The sequence below is a fragment of the Thalassophryne amazonica genome, chromosome 2 (assembly GCF_902500255.1).
Source record: "Thalassophryne amazonica chromosome 2, fThaAma1.1, whole genome shotgun sequence".
Lineage (NCBI taxonomy): Eukaryota > Metazoa > Chordata > Actinopteri > Batrachoidiformes > Batrachoididae > Thalassophryne > Thalassophryne amazonica.
In genome coordinates, this window is record NC_047104.1 from 141,274,986 (window position 1) to 141,298,354 (window position 23,369).

General features: G+C 42.4%; 1 protein-coding gene and 1 long non-coding RNA gene across 2 annotated transcripts in view; one reads left to right on the plus strand and one right to left on the minus strand.

The window, feature by feature from the left end:
• The window catches only part of LOC117531822 (very long-chain acyl-CoA synthetase-like), a 45,872-nt gene extending 24,663 nt beyond the window's left edge, over positions 1 to 21,209 (plus strand). The window contains exons 8-10 of the mRNA XM_034194990.1: positions 4,191 to 4,288; positions 13,261 to 13,391; positions 20,896 to 21,209. Coding sequence (XP_034050881.1) covers positions 4,191 to 4,288; positions 13,261 to 13,391; positions 20,896 to 21,069 — 403 coding nt within the window. The 3' untranslated portion in view covers positions 21,070 to 21,209. The remainder of the gene's footprint in view (positions 1 to 4,190; positions 4,289 to 13,260; positions 13,392 to 20,895) is intronic.
• On the minus strand, positions 4,188 to 23,298 carry LOC117531848. Its single transcript, XR_004566748.1, has 3 exons — positions 23,286 to 23,298; positions 20,841 to 20,845; positions 4,188 to 4,309 (listed from the first exon to the last, which is right to left on the minus strand). It is a non-coding gene; the product is annotated as an uncharacterized LOC117531848 (long non-coding RNA).
• Positions 23,299 to 23,369: the final 71 nt, after the last annotated feature.

Consider the following 23,369-nt stretch of genomic DNA (forward strand, 5'->3'; position numbering starts at 1 on the left):
CACATTGAATTGGCACAGGTTGCCCTTCCTGACGCAACTCCACATTACATGGAGAAATGTGTCAAGGGTGGGGTTTGGACCGGGAACCTTCCGCACTGAAACCAATTGCACTAACCACTTGGCCACCACCCTGCGCTCTTATTAGCTCCAAATAAGTAAAGAATGCGAGGCTGGCTCTTAACAGTTTCATTAAGAAAACCTTAGACCACATATATTGAAAAAGTGTTTTATGGTAATTTTTAATATGTTTAGATATGTACTTTGTTAAACCTATATTCACAACATAGTGCATGAAATTAGGGTCATTTTGACACTTATGAAGTGTACTGCTCAAAAATGATCCAGACATGCAATTTTTTCTGCTTTTTGGAGGATCTTTAAAAAGTGAAAACCCATGCACACAAATGCAAGCAAAACGAGCTTGAAACACTACAAATATTTTCACAACCATCTACGTATTTCATGATCAATAGAGCCCAAGGGTTAGGAAAAATATGGTTGTGATTATAAGGACAGTACCAAATGGACTCAGCACAACCGTCTGTTCCAGCTCTATTGCATATAACGCGGCAGTTTCTGGTAGGGATGCATCGATCCACAATTTTTCACTTCCGATCCGATCCCGATACCTGAATTCGGATATCTGCTGATACCAATACTTTTCCGATCCGATATCAGAGCTCTGTTTGCTTTAACATCCATCCATCCATCCATCCATTTTCTTCTGCTATATCCGGAGTCGGGTCACGGGGGCAGCAGCTCAAGCAAAGCCGCCCAGACCTCCCGATCCACACACACCTCCCCCGGCTCCTCCAGGGGAACCCCAAGGCGTTCCCAATCCAGCCGAGAGATGTAGTCCCTCCAGCGTGTCCTGGGTCTTCCCCGAGGCCTCCTCCCAATGGGACGTGCCCGGAACACCTCTCCAGCGAGGCATCCAGGGGGCATCCGGAAAAGATGCCCGAGCCACCTCAACTGACTCCTTTCGATGTGGAGGAGCAGCGGCTCGACTCCGAGCTCCTCCTGAGTGACTGAGCTCCTCACCCTATCTCTAAGGGAGCGCCCAGCCACCCTGCGGAGGAAACTCATCCCGGCCACTTGTACTCGCAATCTCGTTCTTTCGGTCATGAGCCAAATCTCATGACCATAGGTGAGGCTCGGAACGTAGATCGATAGGTAAATCGAGAGCTCTGCCCCCCTACTCAGCTCTCTCTTCACCACGACGGTCCGATACAGCGACCGCGTCACTGCAGATGCTGCACCGATCCGTCTATCGATCTCACGCTCCATCTGTCCCTCACTCGTGAACAAGACCCTGAGATACTTAAACTCCTCCACTTGAGGCAAGGACACTCCACTGACCTGAAGAGGGCAAAGCACCTTTTTCCGGTCGAGAACCATGGCCTCGGATTTGGAGGTGCTGATTTTCATCCCGGGCACTTCACACTCGGCTGCAAACCGCCCCAGTGCATGCTGAAGGTCCTGATTTGACGAAACCAACAGAACCACATCGTCCGCAAACAGCAGAGACGAGATTCTGTGGTTCCCAAACCAGACCCCCTCTACACCCTGGCTGCGCCTAGAAATTCTGTCCATAAAAATAATGAACAGAACCGGTGACAAAGGGCAGGCCTGGCGGAGGCCAACGTGCACTGGAAACAGGTTTGACTTACTACCGGCAATGTGAACCAAGCTCCTGCTGCAGTCGTACAGGGACCGGATAGCCCTTAGCAAAGGGCCCCGGACCCCATACTCCCAGAGCACTCCCCACAGGGTGCCCCGAGGGACACGGTTGAACGCCTTCTCCAGATCCACAAAACATATTGGGATTGAGGAGATCCTCGAAGTACTCCTTCCACCGCCCGACAACATCCCCAGTCAGGGTCAATAGCTCCCCACCCGCACCGTAAACAGTGCTGGTGGAGAGCTGCTTCTGCCTCCTGAGGCGTCGGACGGTTTGCCAGAATCTCTTCGAAGCTGACCGATAGTCCTCCTCCAAAGCCTCCCCTTTTATAGACTTAAAGAGAAAAGACAGAACTCTCTCCCTCTCTCTCTGCCTGTCTCTCGCTAGCTCTCTCTCTCACTCGCTTTCTCTCTCCCTCCGTCTCTTCACTTTTGGGAAACACGAAGCCTTTTAACTGTAAAATGTATCATCAGTGACGTTCACGGGCAGGATTTTAATGGAGACTTTTTTCCCTTTCAGCGGACAGAATCTCTGTTCAGGTTCTCCTTCTCGGCTGCATGCTGAGCTGGCATTTTACAGCCTCGGAACAGTGAAGTGGCTCACTTTTTAGCACACATTTTCAGTAACAATTCAGTTCATTTTTTGGAAAATTCGTGCTTGACGAACAGACAGTTTGAACCCAAGAGCCGGGCGGACATTTGCTGCTATCAGCATCTAGAACACTGCGGAAGAGAACTCTCTCAAACAGCCCAATTCCAGAACTCCCCCCTGCTAGGCACTAAAGAAACAGAGAGCAAACAACAGCAGTTGACAGGATTCACAGTGGCTCCTCTCTGGTATCGGAAAATGTCGCAGATTGGATCTGTATTTTCCAATATGTGAATTACGTCGGTATCGGAGCCTGATAGGTCCCATCCCTAGTTTGTGGATGGCACCTTGTGTGTTGCATCCACACAGTCAGAGAAAATGTGACGTGGCAGGATGATCTCAGTCAGATTTAGTGTGGTCACTGGAGACATTCTACTCTCCAGTACAACTGCAATAAGGTTAATAATATATGTGGATACAGTGTGGTTATGAATTTCAGTTTAATACCGAACACAACAATTGACCATCGGGGGGGGTCATTGAGCCACTCAGTGGATCTGTTCCTGCAGCAGAGTCCTTTCTGCATCACTTTGTAAATACTCAACAAAAATATAAACGCAACACTTTTGGTTTTGCTCCCATTTTGTATGAGATGAACTCAAAGATCTAAAACTTTTTCCACATACACAATATCACCATTTCCCGCAAATATTGTTCACAAACCAGTCGAAATCTGTGATAATGAGCACTTCTCCTTTGCTGAGATAATCCATCCCACCTCACAGGTGTGCCATATCAGGATGCTGATTAGACCATGATTAGTGCACAGGTGTGCCTTAGACTGCCCACAATAAAAGGCCACTCTGAAAGGTGCAGTTTTGTTTTATTGGGGGGGGGATACCAGTCAGTATCTGGTGTGACCACCATTTGCCTCATGCAGTGCAACACATCTCCTTCGCATCATCCGTGAATAGAACACCTCTCCAACGTGCCGAACGCCAGCGAATGTGAGCATTTGCCCACTCAAGTCGGTTATGACGACGAACTGGAGTCAGGTCGAGACCCCGATGAGGACGATGAGCATGCAGATGAGCTTCCCTGAGACGGTTTCTGACAGTTTGTGCAAAAATTCTTTGGTTATGCAAAGCGATTGTTCCAGCAGCTGTCCGAGTGGCTGGTCTCAGACGATCTTGGAGGTGAACATGCTGGATGTGGAGGTCCTGGGCTGGTGTGGTTACACGTGGTCTGCGATTGTGAGGCTGGTTGGATGTACTGCCAAATTCTCTGAAACGCCTTTGGAGACGGCTTATGGTAGAGAAATGAACATTCAATACACGAGCAACAGCTCTGGTTGACATTCCTGCTGTCAGCATGCCAATTGCACGCTCCCTCAAATCTTGCGACATCTGTGGCATTGTGCTGTGTGATAAAACTGCACCTTTCAGAGTGGCCTTTTATTGTGGGCAGTCTAAGGCACACCTGTGCACTAATCATGGTGTCTAATCAGCATCTTGATATGGCACACCTGTGAGGTGGGATGGATTATCTCAGCAAAGGAGAAGCGCTCAGTATCACAGATTTAGACTGGTTTGTGAACAATAATTGAGAGAAGTGGTGATATTGTGTATGTGGAAAAAGTTTTAGATCTTTGAGTTCATCTCATACAAAATGGGAGCAAAACCAAAAGTGTTGCGTTTATATTTTTGTTGAGTATACGTTAAAAAAAATACATGGATGACACAAGAAAGTGAAACTCTTTAATGCGAGGTGTAAATGGGGCTGTAGACATCAAGACAACTTATGAGTCCCCAGTGGATACAGGACATTGTCTTAATTTGAAAAAAATTCCCTGCTTTCCATCGCTGCTACATAAAGACTGCAGTAAGTGGCCCGGTGTGTTCTGTCTTTGTATTGTGTGCAGGTGGAAAGGTGAAAATGTGGCGACCACAGAGGTGGCTGATCTTTTGCACATGATAGACTGCATTGAGGAGGCTAATGTCTATGGCGTGACCATTCCAGGTAATATTTGGACATTTTCATCTGACCCCTGTATCAGTTTTACTCAAGTGGGACTTAATCCTCTGGCTCCCTCAGTGCATCCGGAGCAACACTTCTTCATATTTGTATTTATAAATCAGCAACAGAATGTCACAGAAACTTTGTTCAACCACTTCCTGAAACTGCATCTTAGTTGTAGTTTCAATCTTTTCTCGAGACAATACATCACTCCTTACCAATCCTAGAAGCTGGAAAATATCACATGATACAGCAAGTGCTGTGTTTGGGTTCTGATGTGATCACAAATGCAGAGAAGAAGGATATGTTCAAACAGTTTCCTTTAATCAAAGCCAATTTCAGTCCGAGGTCATACACAGGTGCCCACTGTTCAAAGCACAAAGTCCAAAAAATCAAACAGCAGGGTCAAAGGGCACAAAAGAATACAAGACATCCGACAAGGATGACATCAACATGAGTGATGTTACATGTTGTGCTGATGCTTCAAAGCGTGTGTTGAGTAATCCAGGAAGTGGTTCCACGATGTGCGTTTCAGGGCTTGTGTCATTTCAGATTAGTGACATCATTGATGACGTTGAGAAGCCTTGTGGTCCGGCTGCACCACGTGACTGGTTTGGGAAGTGGTTCAGATCTTGGTGTGAGGTTTTGACAGCAATATAAACCCCATAGATTCCCTTCAAAATGTGTGGTTGTAATAGAGGAGAGTTTTGGTCAGCTGAAATTGAGAGAGCTGATTGACTCAGTGGAGCTTGGAGAGGAGGAGGACAGGATTGCCTAAACCCAAACACAGTTGAAAAATTGTTAAATAAAAATGAATAAAATCTCCCCTGTACATTATTGTGCTCTTACAAATGCACAGTCACTGTCCTCTGCTTGCTTAAACAGGTGCCTTTTTCCAGAATGACACCACACATGTATATAACCATTATTATATTATGACTCTACACCACAATACAATTTTTGGCCAAATGGTTTACACATATCGGACACATTCACACAAAAAATACAGTTTATTATACAAGTATGTGATACCAATCATAATATAGTCACTAGAAAATACACTATATTGATGTAAACAAATGATATGGTCATATATTTTTCATTATTTGTAGTCATTCCCAACTGCCGCTACTGACACAAAATACAGAGCATCACATTACATGGATCACAGCTGTCTGTTTTACACACTTTGGCAAACAGGTGGTATTGTGTGCATATGAAGCCTTGAGAAATTCACCTTGTGTGAACCAATTTGCTGGAAAGCTTCAGTGCTATATGAAGCTTCAGCTCACCATCACTATATAAACATACAGAAAACATGAGGGTAAAAACAACTAACAAACCAGCAACCAGGAAGCTGAAAAGCAGAGTCAAAATAGACTGGGAGGTGATTACAATTGACTGCAGGTGCACTGATGGCTAAGTGAGTTGTGTGTGTGCGTGCTCACAGGTGTGAACGCAAACAGGAAGAAAGCAAACCAAATGAGAACAGACATGACTGTGTCAAAGTAAAGCAGGAAATAGGATAAACCTGACAAACCATTAGAATAAAACCAAAGTAGGACATTTACAAATAAACCTAACCCTCATTATCACGTAGAAAGAAGAGTGAAACAGATATACACTTAAAGAATAAACCAAAAGTAAAACAAATTTTCAAATTTCAAATGTATTTAAATTATATAGCGCCAAATCACAACAAAGTTGCCTCAAGGTGCTTCACACAGGTAAGGTCGAACCTTACCAAGCCCTAGAGCAAGCACGTAGGCGACAGTGGTAAGGAAAAACTCCCTCTGATGATTTGAGGAAGAAACCTCAAGCAGACCAGATTCAAAGGGGTGACCCTCTGCTTGGGCCATGCTACAGAGACAATTGACAAAACAATTAACAAAACTAATATACAAGAAATTTTGCTGGTGCACAGGATGGGAGGGTTGCAGAGGTAGACACAACGCCCATCTCTGGTTGGAGCCACACCTCAGACAGAGAGAAAAAACACAATCAGGCATCAGAAAGACAAATACAGTATAATTTGTCAGCATTAAGCAACAAGAAAAACAGAAGAAATACTAAGGTGATTGTCGATCACTAGCCCTAAGCTTCACTAAAACACTTTAGATAAAGTTGAGGCTGCGGCTCACTCCGTTTACTAATAAAATAAATTTAAAAGGTAAAAAGCATAGTAGCATACTATGCCAGTATGCTAGCCATATGAAAGGGAAAATTAGTGTGTCTTAAGTCTGGACTTGAAAGTCTCTACAGAATCTGACTGTTTTATTGATGCAGGGAGATCATTCCACAGAACAGGGGCACGATAAGAGAAAGCTCTATGACCTGCAGACCTTTTATTCACCTTAGAGACATGAAGTAGTCCTGCACCCTGATAACGCAGAGCCAGGGCCAGTACATAAGGTTTATTTAGGTCAGCTCGGTAGGGAGGTGCCAGTCTGTGAACAGTTTTATAGATTAGTAGCAGAACCTTAAAATCTGATCTCACAGGGACAGGAAGCCAGTGAAGAGATGCCAAAATGGGTGTAATGTGGTCAAACTTTCTGCTTCCTGACAAAAGTCTGGCAGCAGCATTTTGAGCCAATTGGAGAGCCCTAATGCTAGACTGTGGTAAACCAGACTGTGGTAAAACTACTAAAGAGTTACCCGAATGGACCCAGAAACAATTTGTAGAACACAAACTCAACCAAAACTGTAATTACATACAGACATCTTACATCTTCAGCCGCTTATCTGAGATTGAGTCGTGGGGGCAACAGCTCCAGCAGGGGACTTCAAAGTTCGCTGGAAACTGGAATTACTGTAGGATAAGTTCAACACTGAGAACGCACCACTAGATACCAAAAAACACCAGGGACAGAGTATGGATATGAACATGTGCGTCTCTTTTTACAATTTGCCACAGTGTGTGCCAATCTGGGAAACTCAGTAAAACATTCCATTAAACTCACAAAATCAAAAAGAACCTTCCCACTGACCTGAAAAAAAGTTTCACTTGAGTTTACTCTTCCACACAAATAAGATTTTTTCATCACTCAAGATGCCGGCACAGCAGTAGCTCGCAGCGGCCGCTCCGGATACAAAATGGGGCTTTTCGTTTATTTACGTGTGTTTTTCCTCAAGTTCTTTGGCACATGGACATAAGAACCACCTGTGTCCATGTGTACGACTGACAGACACTGCTGCACCACCGAAAACAAACAAGCAACACCGTAAATCATGAGCTGTGAAACACGCTGCATGGTTTCGGACTACTACGGCAACCAGACCCCCAACCCCCCCAGACCGTGGCCTCGCCTGAAGCCGGGGCCGACAGAGGGGGCACCGCAAGCGGTGTGCGCGACTATGGAAGCATGGCAAGCGGGCTGGAGTTCGTGCTAGGCTAAGACAAAGCCAACTTAACCAGCTCTCCCGTCCATCCAATGTCTGCTCCCTGGAGAATAAGATAGACTGCGTCCGACTTCAGAGAACCACAAGACGAGAATCTGGAGACTGTTGCGTCTTTGTCTTCACAGAGACGTGGCTGAGTGACAGAGTTCCCAAGGCCGCCATTCAGCTAGATGGACTAGCTGCGTTTCGAGCCGACAGAAACTTATCCCTGTGTGGTAAGACTCGCGGTGGAGGACTGTGTGTCTGCATCAACACAGAATGGTGCAAGAACTCTGTACTAGTCTCCAGTCACTGTTCATCTATGGTGGAGTTCATGGTTGTCAGATGCAGACCTTTTTATCTCCCGAGGGAATTTACCACAGTGCTGATCATCAGCGTTTCATCCCACCCGCCGCCAACGCTAAAGACGCGCTCTGTGAGCTGTACAGCACTATCAACGGACTGCAAAACACACACCCCGAGGGACTGGTTATTGTTGCTGGAGATTTCAACCATTTGAATCTCAAGTCAGTTCTCCCTAAATTCCACCAACATGTGAACTTTGCAACGAGAGGAGTGAACGCACTGGACGTCGTTTACACGAATGTTCCCACCGCGTACCGGGCAGAGCCCCGCCCTCACCTCAGATATTCAGATCACATCTCTGTTACGCTGATTCCAGCATACATGATGTGACTGTCTCCAAGACCATCATTGCACGTCCCAGTCAGAAGCCGTTGATGACTGCAGAGGTGCCTTGCTCTGCTGAAGTCTAGAGACTCTGCCTTCAAAGCAGGAGACAAGGCAGCTCTAAAAAAAGCAAGGGCCAAACTGTCCCGGGCCATCAGAGAGGCAAAGCGCGCACACAGTAAGAGCATCCACAGCCACTTCAGAGACAGCGGGGACACACGGCGCATGTGGCAGGGCATCCAGGCCATCACCAACTACAGGGAAACACCACCTGCCTGTGACAGTGAAGCCTCCCTTCCAGATGCGCTGAATGACTTCTACGCTCGTTTTGAGACACAGAACAGTGTGGCAGCGAGGAAGACCACCCCTCCTCCTGACTACCAGTTGTGCCTCACAGCAGCTGACGTGAGGAAAACTCTATGCAGAGTTGACCCACGGAAAGCTGCTGGACCAGACAACATTCCTGGTAGAGTGCTCAGGGAATGTGCAGTGAGCAGTGCCACCATTGCAACATGTCTCAAGGCAACCACCATCATACCTGTGCCAAAGAAGTCTTCAGTGTCCTGCCTCAATGACTACCATCCCGTCGCACTCACATCCATCATCATGAAGTGCTTCAAGAGGCTTGTCATGAGGCACATCAAGACCCTGCTGCCTCCTTCACTAGACCCACTGAAGTTTGCGTACCGTCCCAACCGCTCAACGGACAATGCCATAGCCACCACCCTTCACCTGGCGCTCACCCATCTGGACAACAGAGACACTTATGTTCGAATGCTGTTCATAGACTTTAGTCCAGCATTCAGCACAATCATTCCCCAGCACCTGATCAGGAAGCTGAACCTACTGGGCCTGAACACTACCCTCTGTAACTGGATCCTGGACTTCCTGACTGGGAGACCTCAGTCAGTGCGGATCGGACATAACACCTCCAGCACCACCATGCTGAGTACTGGGGCCCCCTGTCCACAATTTCTCGGATAGTCACACGACTGAAAAGCCACCGAATGCCGTCTGAATCTTCCGAATGGTGCAAGAGGTGGGCATGTCACAACATGTCCTGTGAGACTTCAACACAGAGGCGCTTTTGCTGCGCCATCAGCTTCGTGCCGATGAATTTTGCTGAAACTCTTTTCATGGCAAAATCTTCTGTCACAGTGGAATGTGCCGAAAAAGTGCTGATGTCCACCTCTTCCACAATTTCTCAGATAGTCACACGACGGTCCCACATCACCACTGCATTCACTTTGGAAATGATCCGGTCATTTCAGCGTGTTGATGGAAGCCCGGAGCGCGGCTCGCTCTCCACCGTTGTGTGGCCGTCTTTAAACCGGTTGTACCGCTCCTTAATCTGTGTGATGCCATAGCATCATCACCGAAAGCCGTCTGAATAATTTGAATGGTTTCCACCTGGCTGTCGCCCAGTTTCTGGCAAATTTGATGCAGTCGCGCTGCTCCAGTCGTTCCGCCATTTCCTTACAAAGAAAAAACGACGAGAGACTCCACCCATCTTCACACAAAGGCTGCTTACAAGCAAATGACACAGTCGACAGGCGTGAAAAAAATCACGCATGCGCACGGAGGTTCAAGGTTGGCTCATGCAGGCACACATGATTCAAATCCATCAGGTTTTTGAAAAAAATAAAAAGGACCGATACTTTTCTAACAGACCTCGTACATAAGTATTCACAACCTTTGCCAACCCAGTCTCACGGCAAGTCGTGATTCAGCAGCACGAAATATACATTAATCTATTGCTTCGTGATATTGCGACGAAAAGTGCCTCATTTTCATCACAGCAGCACAAATTCATTCTAATTAATTTCGTGATGGCTGCACGAAATTAAAAGTGAACCGCGGGGGGGAGTGGTTATGGTTAGGGTGGGGGGAAGGAGTAGGGTTAGATTATGGTTATGGTTGGGGGTAGGAGTCGGGTTAGTAATAGTGATTTAAAAAAAGAAGCCCCGTCACAAAAGTTTGACTCATTTCGTGATGTGAGCAGTAAAAAAAAAAAAAAAACAACAACAACAAAAAAAACGTGAGACTGGGCTGCCTTTGCTCAATACTTTGTTGATGCACCTTTGGCAGCAATTACAGCCTCAAGTCTTCTTGAATAATGTCACAAGCTTGGTGCACCTATTTTGGGCAGTTTTGCCCATTCCTCTTTGCAGCACCTCTCAAGCTCCATCAGTTTGAATGGGGAACGTTGGTACACAGCCATTTACAGATCTCTCCACAGATGTTCAGTTGGATTCAGGTCTGGGTTCTAGTGGTTAAGTGTTGGGTTTGAGACCAGAGGATCCTCAGTTCAAACCCCAGCCTGACCAGAAAATCAGTAAGGGCCCTTGGGCAAGCTCCTTAATCCCCTAGTTGTTCGCTGTGTGTAGTGAGCATCTTGCATGGCAGCACCCTGACATCAATGTGTGAGTGTGTCTGTGAGGCATCTATATAAATGCAGTCCATTTACCATTTTAGAGCAAAAAGATAGGTTCGATATTGATCTATAGTTTTCCAGTTGACTAGGGTCAAGGTTAGATTTCTTAAGTATTGGCTTAATCACTGTGAATTTTAAAAGATTTTGGAGCAGATCCAAAGGTTAGTGGCAGATTAGTAATTTCCAGTACAGTAGGCCCAAGTGTAGGCCATACGTCCTTAAACAGTTTAGTTGGTATCAGGTCAAAAAGACAGGTTGTGCATTTAGAGGAGGTTTTGTCAGCATACCCAGCAAAATAGTATAAAATGTAGTAAATCTTGTCCTATCACTGATAACGTCTCAATCCACCCTGGTATATACTGCTAGTTGAAGTTGTACAGTAATGGTGAAATCCTCTACACTTTGTCTAATCAGATCTTGAAGCTGTTTATGGTAATATCACATCTCCTAGACATTTATAGATCTGTGCAGAGTACTATAAAGTAAATGCAAATTTTTTAATATTATGGTTTGGCCTAAGCCATTCTAATTTCCATTCATATCCATAAGTTAGGTTGTTATTAGGTACATGAAAAAAATTAAGAAACTGCTGGATCATATTTTCCAAAGAAGATCTTATGGTCCTCTATCATGTCTCATCTAAGTCTTCTATAAACCAGCATTGACAGTTGTAACTTTCTTCATCATTCTGAATATGTAAAATCCTTAAAACATGGAATTAGTTTTGTTGCCCTACACTGTTAATTTTCCAGTAGAATAATAATTTTTTTTTTTTTAAACGTACTTCACTAACAGACCCAAAATTTATATGGTGAGGCTTAGACCTGTTCCATTGTTAATAATATCAATTTAAAAGGAGAGGAAACATGGTTCCATACTACACCAGTATTCTAGCCATAGATGAGGGAGAATAGATGCATTTTTAGTCTGAACTTGAATGCCTCTATGGAATCTGACCGTTTTTCTCTGCAACGAGATCTTTCCACAAAACATGTGCATAGTGGCCTGCTGACTTTTTTAACCTCAGGGATACAATCCAGTCCTGCGTTCTCAGAATGCAGATCATGGGCCGGTACATTGAATTCGGTACATGTAATTAGGTCAGCTAGGTAGGGAGGTGCTAGTCCATGAATAATGTTATGTTAGTAACAGAACCTTAAAATCTGAGCTCAAGCAGTTAGTGCGATTGCTTTTAAAGCAGAATGTTCCTGATTCAACACCACCCGTGCCCAGTCCCCAAGTAACGCAGCATTGCACCTGGTGTAAAACGTGTGTCAAATCAATATGCACATATGTCACTGCAATGTAGCTGAGACTCTACAATTATGTCATGACAACACCACTATGTAATGTAATGGTGACCATAAAGTGCCATTTTCACAACTTCGTACCAGCATAGAAACGTTTGCTGGCCAAGATCCAGAATGGGAACACCAACCCTGTTCCTGGAGATCAGCTGACCAGCTGACCGGCTTTCCAACTCTTCCTGCTCCACCCACTGCTAATTAAGTACATCAGATGTGTCAGCTAGTCAAGAGCTAGGAACACCAGACTCGACTAATGAGCAATGATTACAGCAAGTAGATATGGAAAAGTTACAGGGCAGGTGATGTCCAGCAGCAGGGTTGGCAGCCCCTTCCTAGACCTTACCCAACCCATGAGCAAACACACTAGTGACAGTGGTAAGTAAAAATTCCCTCAGGTGTTAACTTATTTATTGTTATAGGAAGAAACCTTAAGCAGACCATATTTAATTGGCTGACCAAAGTGCACATGTTAATGCAGTTGTGAAAGAACATTCTGTCGATATACATGATTGCAATTTGAGTCTGGTCTGCTTGAGGTTTCTTCCTCAAATCATCAGAGGGAGTTTTTCCTTACCACTGTTGCTCTGGGGGTTGGTAAGGTTACACCTTACTTGTGTGAAGCGCCTTGAGGCAACTTTGTTGTGATTTGCTGCTATATAAATGAAAATAAATTGAAAATTAAATTAAATGAAACTGCCAGCAATGATAAAATTCCCACAAGGTTCATGATGTGCACCTTGTTGAGTCGTTACTAGAAAGTGCCGCTTTTAAAATGACATCAGTGGATCTGAATGCCGCTGTGATAACAGCAGTAAACCCCCTCTGCAGGAACCAGGGGCTGTGTGTCATTATTACAGACCCCAGCACTCACAGATTATGGACATCAGTTTAATTATGGGGAAGACACACTAAGCTTGTCAAACACACACTGCTCTTTCTGTAGGCTCCAATGAAGCCACTGTATCTACCGGGGCCACCTACTTTTTTAATTTCTTGAACTTCTTAGTCATTTCAAAACAGTTCTGTTTTAAAACTCTCATTCTTGTATTATAACTCTGCTGTGGATTCCCTTAAAGCTCTTGTAGTTTATTCCTGTCATGATATGAACCACATGATTCCATATTGACAAGTTCTGCTTTGTTCTCACTTTGGCTTTTACATATTAGGTCATGAGGGAAGAATTGGAATGGCTGCACTGAAGCTGAAGGACAACATGGACTTTGACATGAAAGCTACATACCAACATATCAAAAAATACCTCCCCATCTATGCAAGACCACAATTCATTCGCATACAGGTAAAGTAGACCTTGTTGAGTTTATTCTCACATTATCACATCTTACAATTTCTCCAGAGAGATCTCTAGGTTTTTCCAGGCTCGACAGGAGATATAATTGCTCCAGCATGTTGAGTCTTCCTCTGAATTTCCTCTGGGTTTAATATGCCCTGAAAATCTCCAAAACAAGGCATCCATGAGGCATTCTTGTCAGATGCCCAAATGAACCAAGATGGTTCCTTTCAACGTGAAGTAGACATTGTTCCCTGAGTTCTTCTAGTGTCAGTGCTTCTCACTCTATCCCAAGAACCTACATGGGAAACTCATTTCTGCCTCATCTACCTGTTATTTTGGTCAAAATTATATAGACTTTTCCATAAATAATTGGGCAGTGATGTACTTTTATCTCTTTACACCACAGCAATTGAGTTAAAACTCCCCGTTTTTTTTACTCCTTAATATCTATATCATATCACTCCCCCACACCAAAATCTGTATCAGTCAGGCTCAGATAATGACTTTCATAGCCAGTTTTCTTTGTAGAAGTCGGTGGATGGATGTTATTGAAGTGCAGGAAGGGTGGACTCAATTTCAAGCAATAAACTGGCAGGATTAGGAAGGAAGAAGGAGATTTATTAAAATCTATTAATTAGTAGTGCATTGGTGGACATGACCAGCAGGGGGAGGACAAGCTAAAGTGTTGTGAGAAGATCAAGGCCAGGGTACATGAACCGCAAGGAAAACCACTTATATTAAGAGTGAAACATTGTCAAGTAAACAAGTCCAGTAGATCTGATTCAAAGTACCATGACCTGGATGAGTGAAGCATTATTCAGACTGCCAGTAAAAATCAGATTTATGTACAGTGGCTTGCAAAAGTATTGAGCCCCTTGGTATTTCATGCATTTTAATTTGTTTATGGCATTTTAAATACAAAAAGTAAATCAGGCTTCTCAGTATAAAAAATTCTAAAATGATCTTCCTTAAACTCAAACTGAAAGTAAATCTCTACAACCTGATATAAATTAATTAAAAATATAAAAGCCAAGATGATGGGTTGCATAAATAATCGGCCACTTTGGTATAATACCTGTAAATAATCAGTTTTATTGCCAGTTTTCTTCAGATGAGTCAGGGGATGGATACATGAACATTTCCAAGTCCCTGAATATGTCTTGGACTTTATTTGGGGGAGGTGATGGTCTAGTGGTTAAGGTGTTGGGCTTGAGTCCAGAAGATCATGGGTTCAAATCCCCACCTGAATGGAAAATCACTAAGGGCCCTTGGGCAAGGCTAAAGGCGGAGCAGAGGAGGATTTTCTTAAAAAGAAGACCTGAAAGTTCAGCTACAATTTGCCAGAAGGTACATCTGAGATGCAAGCCTAGATTTGATGTTTTAGTGACAGAAGACCCTCCTCTGTACCACTTCATCATGAAGCTGTATAACTGGAGATACAAAATGCAGAATTTGCACTGTGCACAATTTCTTCAATCACAGCCACAGCAGCCTAAAACTTTTTCTGGGTTGTCTGGGTGTCTTGGTGGTTTTCCTCACTGTTCTGCTTCTTGCACAGTCACTCAGTTTTTGAGAACTGTCTACTCCACACAGATTTCCCATAGAGTTCCATACTGTTTGTATTTCTTCATAACTGATGTAAATAATGTTCAAGACATATTCAGTGACTTGGAAATGTTCATGTATCCATCCCCTGACTTGTCTGAAGAAATCTGGAAATTAAACTGATTATTTACAGGTATTATACCAAAGGGGCTGATTACTTATGCAACCCATCATCTTGGCATTTATATTTGTAATTAATTTATATCAAGTTGTAGAGATTTGTTTTCAGTTTGAGTATAAGGAAGATAATTTTAGAAATTTTTATATTGAGAAGCCTGATTTACTTTTTGTATTTGAAACGCCATAAACAAATTAAAATGCGTGAAATACCAAGGGGCTGAACACTTTTGCAAGCCACTGTACATATTGGATTTGAATCTAATTCCATGCTGCACATTTGGAGAATAAAAAGATGCATGAAATTCATTTTTTCCAAATTCACTTCAAGCCTCATTCATAGGTAGTGTAAAATGCGACTCAAATCTCATTTTTGCAAATCTATTTTTGATTAAACGCACACATGAAATTCTGACACATTTTACACTACATGAAGCTCCACGTAAAGCTCCCCCTGTGAGTGGGGTCCGAGATGGTGGCATTCTTCTTCTCCTGCTGCTCATAGCCGGGTGACAGGAAAAAAGATTAAAAACAGAACCTTACACGCATGTATATACATGGCAGTGTTTCTGTTACTCAGTCTGTCCACATTGTTTGTCTTTGTTAAAGCCTTTTATTATACACTGCATGACTGTCTCTGGACGTGATATTTGTAGTGCACATTCAATTTGGACTTTTGTGTGTGTGCACATATTTTTTGCTATGGCTTGTGTGGCCATCAGACTGTCACCCAGCAGCTCACCTCATGTCATTTTATGACATATAAACTTAACAAAATAAATATACAAATAATCCCACCAGTTTTTATTATAATCCAGCACTGTGTAACTTGCAGAATTTGGAGGTTCAGACACAGGAAATCATTCACATGACTCTTTACATGTGTGTGACTTTCATTACTATAGCAACCAATGTGGATTAGACTGTACATGAGGACTGCAATACAGACAGAGATCACAACTGGTCACTTGCTAAATATAATGTGGACAGTCATCCTTATTCAATGATATCAGATTTGAATCAGCTTTACATCCAGTTTAAACTGGCATCCTGGCTACGAATGACATTTTAAGCATTAATATAGCACCTAACAACTATTTTCTTTGTAACTATTTAATGGATTAGTGGCAGTCTATGCAAAGAATGAAGCAACACTCCCTCTGTGCTTTGAGCTTTTCTATCCCATTCACATTTTCTGTCTTGCCGCACATGTATACTTAGTGCATGAGCTTTCAAAAAGTGCACATTTAGAGCATGCGAGTTCTCTCCTCTTAAACTGTTGACCATCGTGACATTTATGAGACAACAGTACTCTGTACTCAAGGCATAGTTATTGTTTTTAAAGAGGTTAAAAATACCTCTGACCAACAACATGAACTTACTATAATCCACATACATGGGTGATTCTTTAACTACGGGCACTATTGGCCTTGTAAATGTAATTTCCACCACACCATTGCCTTACAATATAAAGCGCCTTGGGGCAACTGTTTGTTGTGATTTGGCGCTATATACATGTGCTCTGATGTCACTGTTTATCTCCATAGAAACTACCCAAACAATCTTTCATACAAACTGTTTAAAGGGACATTACAGTGTTGTGGTGGAAATTACGACAATAGTGTGGGACAACTACATTTTGTTTAAAAAAAAATCACAACAGTTGTATGACATTGAATACCCCAATTATGTTTTGATTATTTTACTGATATTTTATTCAGAGATATTTTAAAACGTTAGAAAAAACGTTTTTTACCATTAATTTTTATCATTGAAGATCAAAAGTCTGGGTGTGGGACAAGCACAAAACGGCAATATTTGCATATAATGATGCTGAAAAAAGGTGAAAAAGGTCATCATAGACTACTAGAACAAATTTCTTAAAACACTTTCATTGTAAAGATAACTATAAAAGTGTGAAATTTCCCCTTTTTTCTGTTTTTCATACAATATGATCATAGGACATAATAAGTGCCCGTAGTCTAAGAATCACCCACATCTGGCTTTTTGCTCAGAGAGCTGTTGAAAGGCTCCAACTGCCATTCACTGTGCTCAGTTTGGAGGGGGTGGAGTGGATAAGGAAGGAGGCTTTGTTTATTTCTTGAAGTATGGCAAAAGTCTGACATCTGCTGGCATAAAAAAAAAAAATCATAGCTCTTTTAAGTGATACAAACGGTAAGGAAATATGTGCTAAATCTGGCATATGCAATTCTGTCCCAATTTCAGTACTCTCCCTTTGCCCTACCATTTTGTCCAGATGTGCAAAATAAAGGGAAAGCACAAATAAAATTGTGAATTCAGAGGAAAATTTGCAGGGGGTCTGGGGGGGCGCAACCCCCCATGGAGTTGGGGTTTAGGGCCCGCGGGGCCCCAGAAACCAAATTAATTTTGTATCTAATGATATATTTTCAGCATCTCCTGGAAGAAAAAAAATCTCAAAAGAAGTGCATATTAAAATGATCCTAGATTCAACCTTTCATATGAACTGTCAATGATCATGTTGAAATAACAGAATATGACATGGAAGTAGGACCTGGAATGATTTTCCTTTTAATTGTAAACCAAATTATACATTAACTCAGAACAATTAAACAACATGAAATTCATGAAGACTTGAAAAGACTTAAAGCATTTCAAAAACCACAGCTAAAGGTTGTAGAATATTTTGAAAATCATGGTAAAATATCAATAACATACCTTATAGTACAAAAGTCACTTATATTCTTGTGTAAATCCTTGTAAATCCATTCAAAGCCACAATGTCTTTTTTTTCCAATGAAAGAACGTCTACATTAATAAAAACTCAAATTATATTCTTGTGTAAATTCTTGTAAATCTATTCAAAGTCACAGTATCTTTTTTCTAATGAAAGAAAACCTACATTTGTTTTATCTTTCGGATGTTGCTGTTCATTTGGCTGCTCCCAGTTTTGTTCGGGGTCGCCACAGTGGATACAGCCAGATCCGCATCGGAAATTGGCACAGGTTTTACGCCGGATGCCCTTCTTGACGCAACTCCAGTTTTACCTGGAGAAACACACACAGCCGCTGGTGTTCCATAGAGGTCTCCCATTCAAGTACTAAGCAGATCCTGCTCTGCTTGGCTTATGGAATCTGACGGGATCAGACTAACACAGAGCAGACCGGCTGCTAATAACTGTAAATTCAAGCTAGCGCCAGTTCCATAGATTCTTGAGTCCATAAACCTTTTCACACAGTCTTTCTCTGCATGTTCTCTCTGTCCGACGTCGCCCGTGACACAGACATCCCGCAAAATTCTTCTTTTAAAAAAATAAAAATATGCGATGTCCACATGCTACTTTTAGCCTAAGAACAGCGTCTTAGGCTAAAAGCGGAAGGCACACAGCATCACCGTAGCAACCAACCAGTCCCGCTTTCCGACAATTGTTGTAATAGCCACACTTTGAGTAAGGCACTTTTCTCCATGGAGTTCCACGGATCCGTGGACACTGATTTGTATCTGTTATATAGACCGCATATAGTCCGGTATTTATAAAACTTGAACGATGTCATTAAAAAAAGAGAATGCTTTGCAATAGGCATTTTAAAAACTCAGTGCCAATGCAGAGTACAACACTAACCCCCCCCCATGACAAATTCCGCAAATCCTCTGAGTTTTCACAGCCCTGGTCTTAAGTGACCATGAAAGGGAGGAAAGCCACCAAGACACCCAGACAGTGATGAAGAGGAATGGATTTCTGTGTGGATGTGACAGGAGCAAGTATGAATGCAACTTTTTTTTTAATCTCTCTTGCATAGTCAGTTATACAGCTTTATAGTGGGGTAGCACAGAGAAAGAAAAAAGTCTTACTTGTAGTCAGTTGTGCAGACTAAAATAAATTTGTCCAAAACTTGATGATTTTCATAAGAATATGAAACACTTCCTACGTAGGACGTAAGTCTGTTAGCAATGGTGCTTATCCTCAGATTCAGTAAACATGAAGTGGATCAGAATTTACACTCCCCCTGGATAGGATGCCAGTCAGATGCAGGTTACTTCTACATCCAAGGTTGATACCCATTTACAGCTGGGTGGACTGGGACAATGCAGATGAAGTGTCTTGTCCACAGACAGACAGGTAGCAAGACTGGGAATCAAACTCAGGTATACTTATTGGTTGCCCAATTCCTTATCTACTGAGCTACTAAAATGAACTGGTAGATCTAGGTCTAATCTAGGTCCTTTTAAAATATGGCTCAAAAGTAAAATCAAATGACTACATAATGTTTACAACAGAGTATTTTAAATGTTCAGAACAGATCAAGGTAATATAATAAAACAAAATAAAATATGGTCTTTGGGGAGTGGCTAACAGTGGCTGTGGGTTCTTGGTTGGGTGATATTTGGTGCTTGTGAGTTCTTTATGGTAGAACATCTCCCAGCCACAGGCACTTATTGTGAAGGGAACATGGGCTTCGGATGGGTCGAAATGGGTTTAATTTTTTTCAAGTGTTTGTTTTGTGTTTGTGATTGCATTTGAATTTACCTAGCAGCCCCTGTGGCACTTACACTCTAAACTGGCTTAGCAGTAGCCGACACTGCACTGAGTCAATACTAAAAGTTAGCAGTAACTTCCGCTAAATTATTTTTGTGGTTTATCAGTTTAGCATTATAAAAGTTAACTCTTCACTTAGCGGTTTAATGGTTATCAAAGCTAACTTTTTGGTTATCTGTGCCCAAGGGTGCAATTTAGAACTAGAAATTGGGGGGACAAAGCGCGAGGCCTGCAGGGCCGAAGCCCATAGGCCGGGGGTCTAAGCCAACGGTTTCTAGGTAAGCTCAGATGCATTCTGAGCATCCAGAACAGTAATTTTAATGTTTTGAGAAGACCGTAAAGTGGACACCATTTGACTTATACAATTTGAAACTGTGGATATAAGTACTTTATTCTGAGAATAACCAGCATTGATTTTATTAACATCCTGGTGTAAATAAGGTATCACCACATGTTTAGAACTCAAAAAGAATGATAGGTTGAGTTCTCATTAAAACAACAACTGCAGTGTGGTGAAATGTATTCATAAATATGCATACTATATCGCATACTATTTTTTTTTTTCAAGATTTGTTTTTGCATAAGTTTGAAAAAACAACAGATCATAAGTTTAGGGTAAATTACTTATCATGAATTTAATTTTTGAAGTGGCACTAATGACAACACTTATACTGAACATAATTTCGCTTGCATAGACTGATTTTGGAGATCAAGCAATAATTGCAGATGGGCTTTCTGAGGTCCCAGATAGCTTTTCTGATTTTCTTTTCTAACTTTCAGAATTTAGTAAATTAGTATATGGTCCATTGATACTTATGTGTAGACACTAGTCCCTAGAGGCAACTATTTTTGGTTTCAAATCTGGGCAAATGCAGTCCCAGAAAATTCCAAATGTGACAAACAAGAAACAGGTGTTGTAAACAAGTCAATGCTGCTAAAAATACAAACTTGCAGAAACAAAGATACTATTCTGACATGGTTTTGCACATAAGACGGACATGGTTTGCACATAAGACTGGCATAGCATGTTTCAAGTACACACATATATGTCAGAAGGTGGTGGGGACATACCATATTCTGTCCCCCCTGGTTGAAAAGGTGTGTGTGTGTATGGGGGGGGCATGTTCCCCCTATCCCCCATCAAATTGCACCCATGGCTGTGCCCACCACTGTTTCTTGCCTGTGAGTGTTGAAGTCCATCCACAGAAATGAAACACACCTCCTGCATTTACTGTGTACTTATGTTTCTTTTACAAATCCTCTCTCTGACAGGATTCAATGCCAGTGACAGGAACATTTAAGCAAATGAAGGTTAAACTTGCAGAGGAGGGCTTCAATCCAGCAGCCATCATGGACCCTTTGTTCTTCTTGGAGGACAACAATGGCTACATTCCCATGACTCAGCAGAAATTTAACTCCATCTGCGATGGATCAATAAGACTCTGAATGACTCTTGTCTTGTTGCAAGATTGTTGCATGGTTAATAACAGAATTAGGTGAAACAGGTGCAAACTGGTTATAAACTTCTTCAGAAATTCATTTGAGCATTTATATGCATTTTCTGAGGTTTCTGTGTAGGCTCTCAGTTGTCCACAGTCATCGGCAAACAGCAGGTTACGGCTGATGGTGTTTTTCTCTTTGGTCAAGGCTTAGGAAAAAAAGGGGGGCACAAAACTGGGCAGTCTTTTTTACAATTAGGCTGTTTGTTTTTTTGTTGTTGTTTTTAACTACAACAGTATTATGTCACATAAATTCTTGGAAATAGAGTAATCGCCTCTGAATGAGCAGAGTACTTATTGTAAGGGGAAAAGTTCAATGTAGTCCATAAAGGAACTCCAGGTCGCAGAAAAGTCCTTGCTTCTTTTGCTTGTCTGGTATCTGAGCTTTTCCAGAGGCAGAAAGGAAAGCACCTCCCTCAACCACTGGAGAAACGATGGGAGTTTCTTTGCCTTCCAGTTCAAAAGAATCGGTCTGTGAGCAAGTAATGAAGCAAATGCCAAAGCATTCACCTGTAAATTTGTGACCTCACAATTCGGGGAGGCTATGCCGAAAATGGCTGTGTGGAAATCCGGGACTGTATGGTCTTTTTGCACATATGCGAGAATACCTCAAAAATACTGACTCAGTAACTGTTTAGACAGGGGCAAGCCCAAAACATATGTCCCACTGAAGCTGGGCTGTTACTGCATCTCAGGCAGGCAGAGTTTGTAGTGAGAAAAATTCTGGCAAGTTTGTCCTTTGAGTAGTGGAGACAATGGAGCACCTTAAATTGAATTAATCTGTGGCATACACACAATGAAGAGGTGTGTACTCGAGAAAAGCTGTCCCTCCACGCCTCCTCTGACAGCACCAAATCACTCTCCCATGCAGTTTTAGTTATCTCCCAGGATACCTGATTTAAAACCCTTATCAAAGTGTATATTGCCGAAACCTGTTTATTCTCAAAAGGCTTGAGCTCCAAGATGTTGTCTAATTGGCTTTTAGATCAAATCAATTTTATTTATATAGCGCCAAATCACAACAAACAGTTGCCCCAAGGCTCTTCATATTGCAAGGCAAAGCCATACAATAATTACAGAAAAACTCCAATTGTCAAAACGACACCCTGTGAGCAAGCACTTGGCGACAGTGGGAAGGAAAAACTCCCTTTTAACAGGAAGAAACCTCCAGCAGAACCAGGCTCAGGGAGGGGCAGTATTCTGCTGGGACTGATTGGGGCTGAGGGAGAGAACCAGGAAAAAGACATGCTGTGGAGGGGAGCAGAGATCGATCACTAATGATTAAATGCAGAGTGGTGCATACAGAGCAAAAAGAGAAAGAAACACTCAGTGCATCATGGGAACCCCCAGCAGTCTAAGTCTATAGCAGCATAACTAAGGGACGGTTCAGGGTCACCTGATCCAGCCCTAACTATAAGCTTTAGCAAAAAGGAAAGTTTTAAGCCTAATCTTAAAAGTAGGGTGTCTGTCTCCCTGATCTGAATTGGGAGCTGGTTCCAGAGGAGAGGAGCCTGAAAGCTGAAGGCTCTGCCTCCCATTCTACTCTTACAAACCCTAGGAACTACAAGTAAGCCTGCAGTCTGAGAGCGAAGCGCTCTATTGGGGTGATATGGTACTATGAGGTCCCTAAGATAAGATGGGACCTGATTATTCAATTCTATTCTAGAATTAACAGGAAGCCAATGAAGAGAGGCTAATACGGGTGAAATATGCTCTCTCCTTCTAGTTCCTGTCAGTACTCTAGCTGCAGCATTTTGAATTAACTGAAGGCTTTTCAGGGAACTTTTAGGACAACCTGATAATAATGAATTACAATAGTCCAGCCTAGAGGAAATAAATGCATGAATTAGTTTTTCAGCATCACTCTGAGACAAGACCTTTCTAATTTTAGAGATATTGCGCAAATGCAAAAAAGCAGTCCTACATATTTGTTTAATATGCGCATTGAATGACATATCCTGATCAAAAATGACTCCAAGATTTCTCACAGTATTACTAGAGGTCAGGGTAATGCCATCCAGAGTAAGGATCTGGTTAGACACCATGTTTCTAAGATTTGTGGGGCCAAGTACAATAACTTCAGTTTTATCTGAGTTTAAAAGCAGGAAATTAGAGGTCATCCATGTCTTTATGTCTGTAAGACAATCCTGCAGTTTAGCTAACTGGTGTGTGTCCTCTAGCTTCATGGATAGATACAGCTGAGTATCATCTGAGTAACAATGAAAATTTAAGCAATGCTGTCTAATA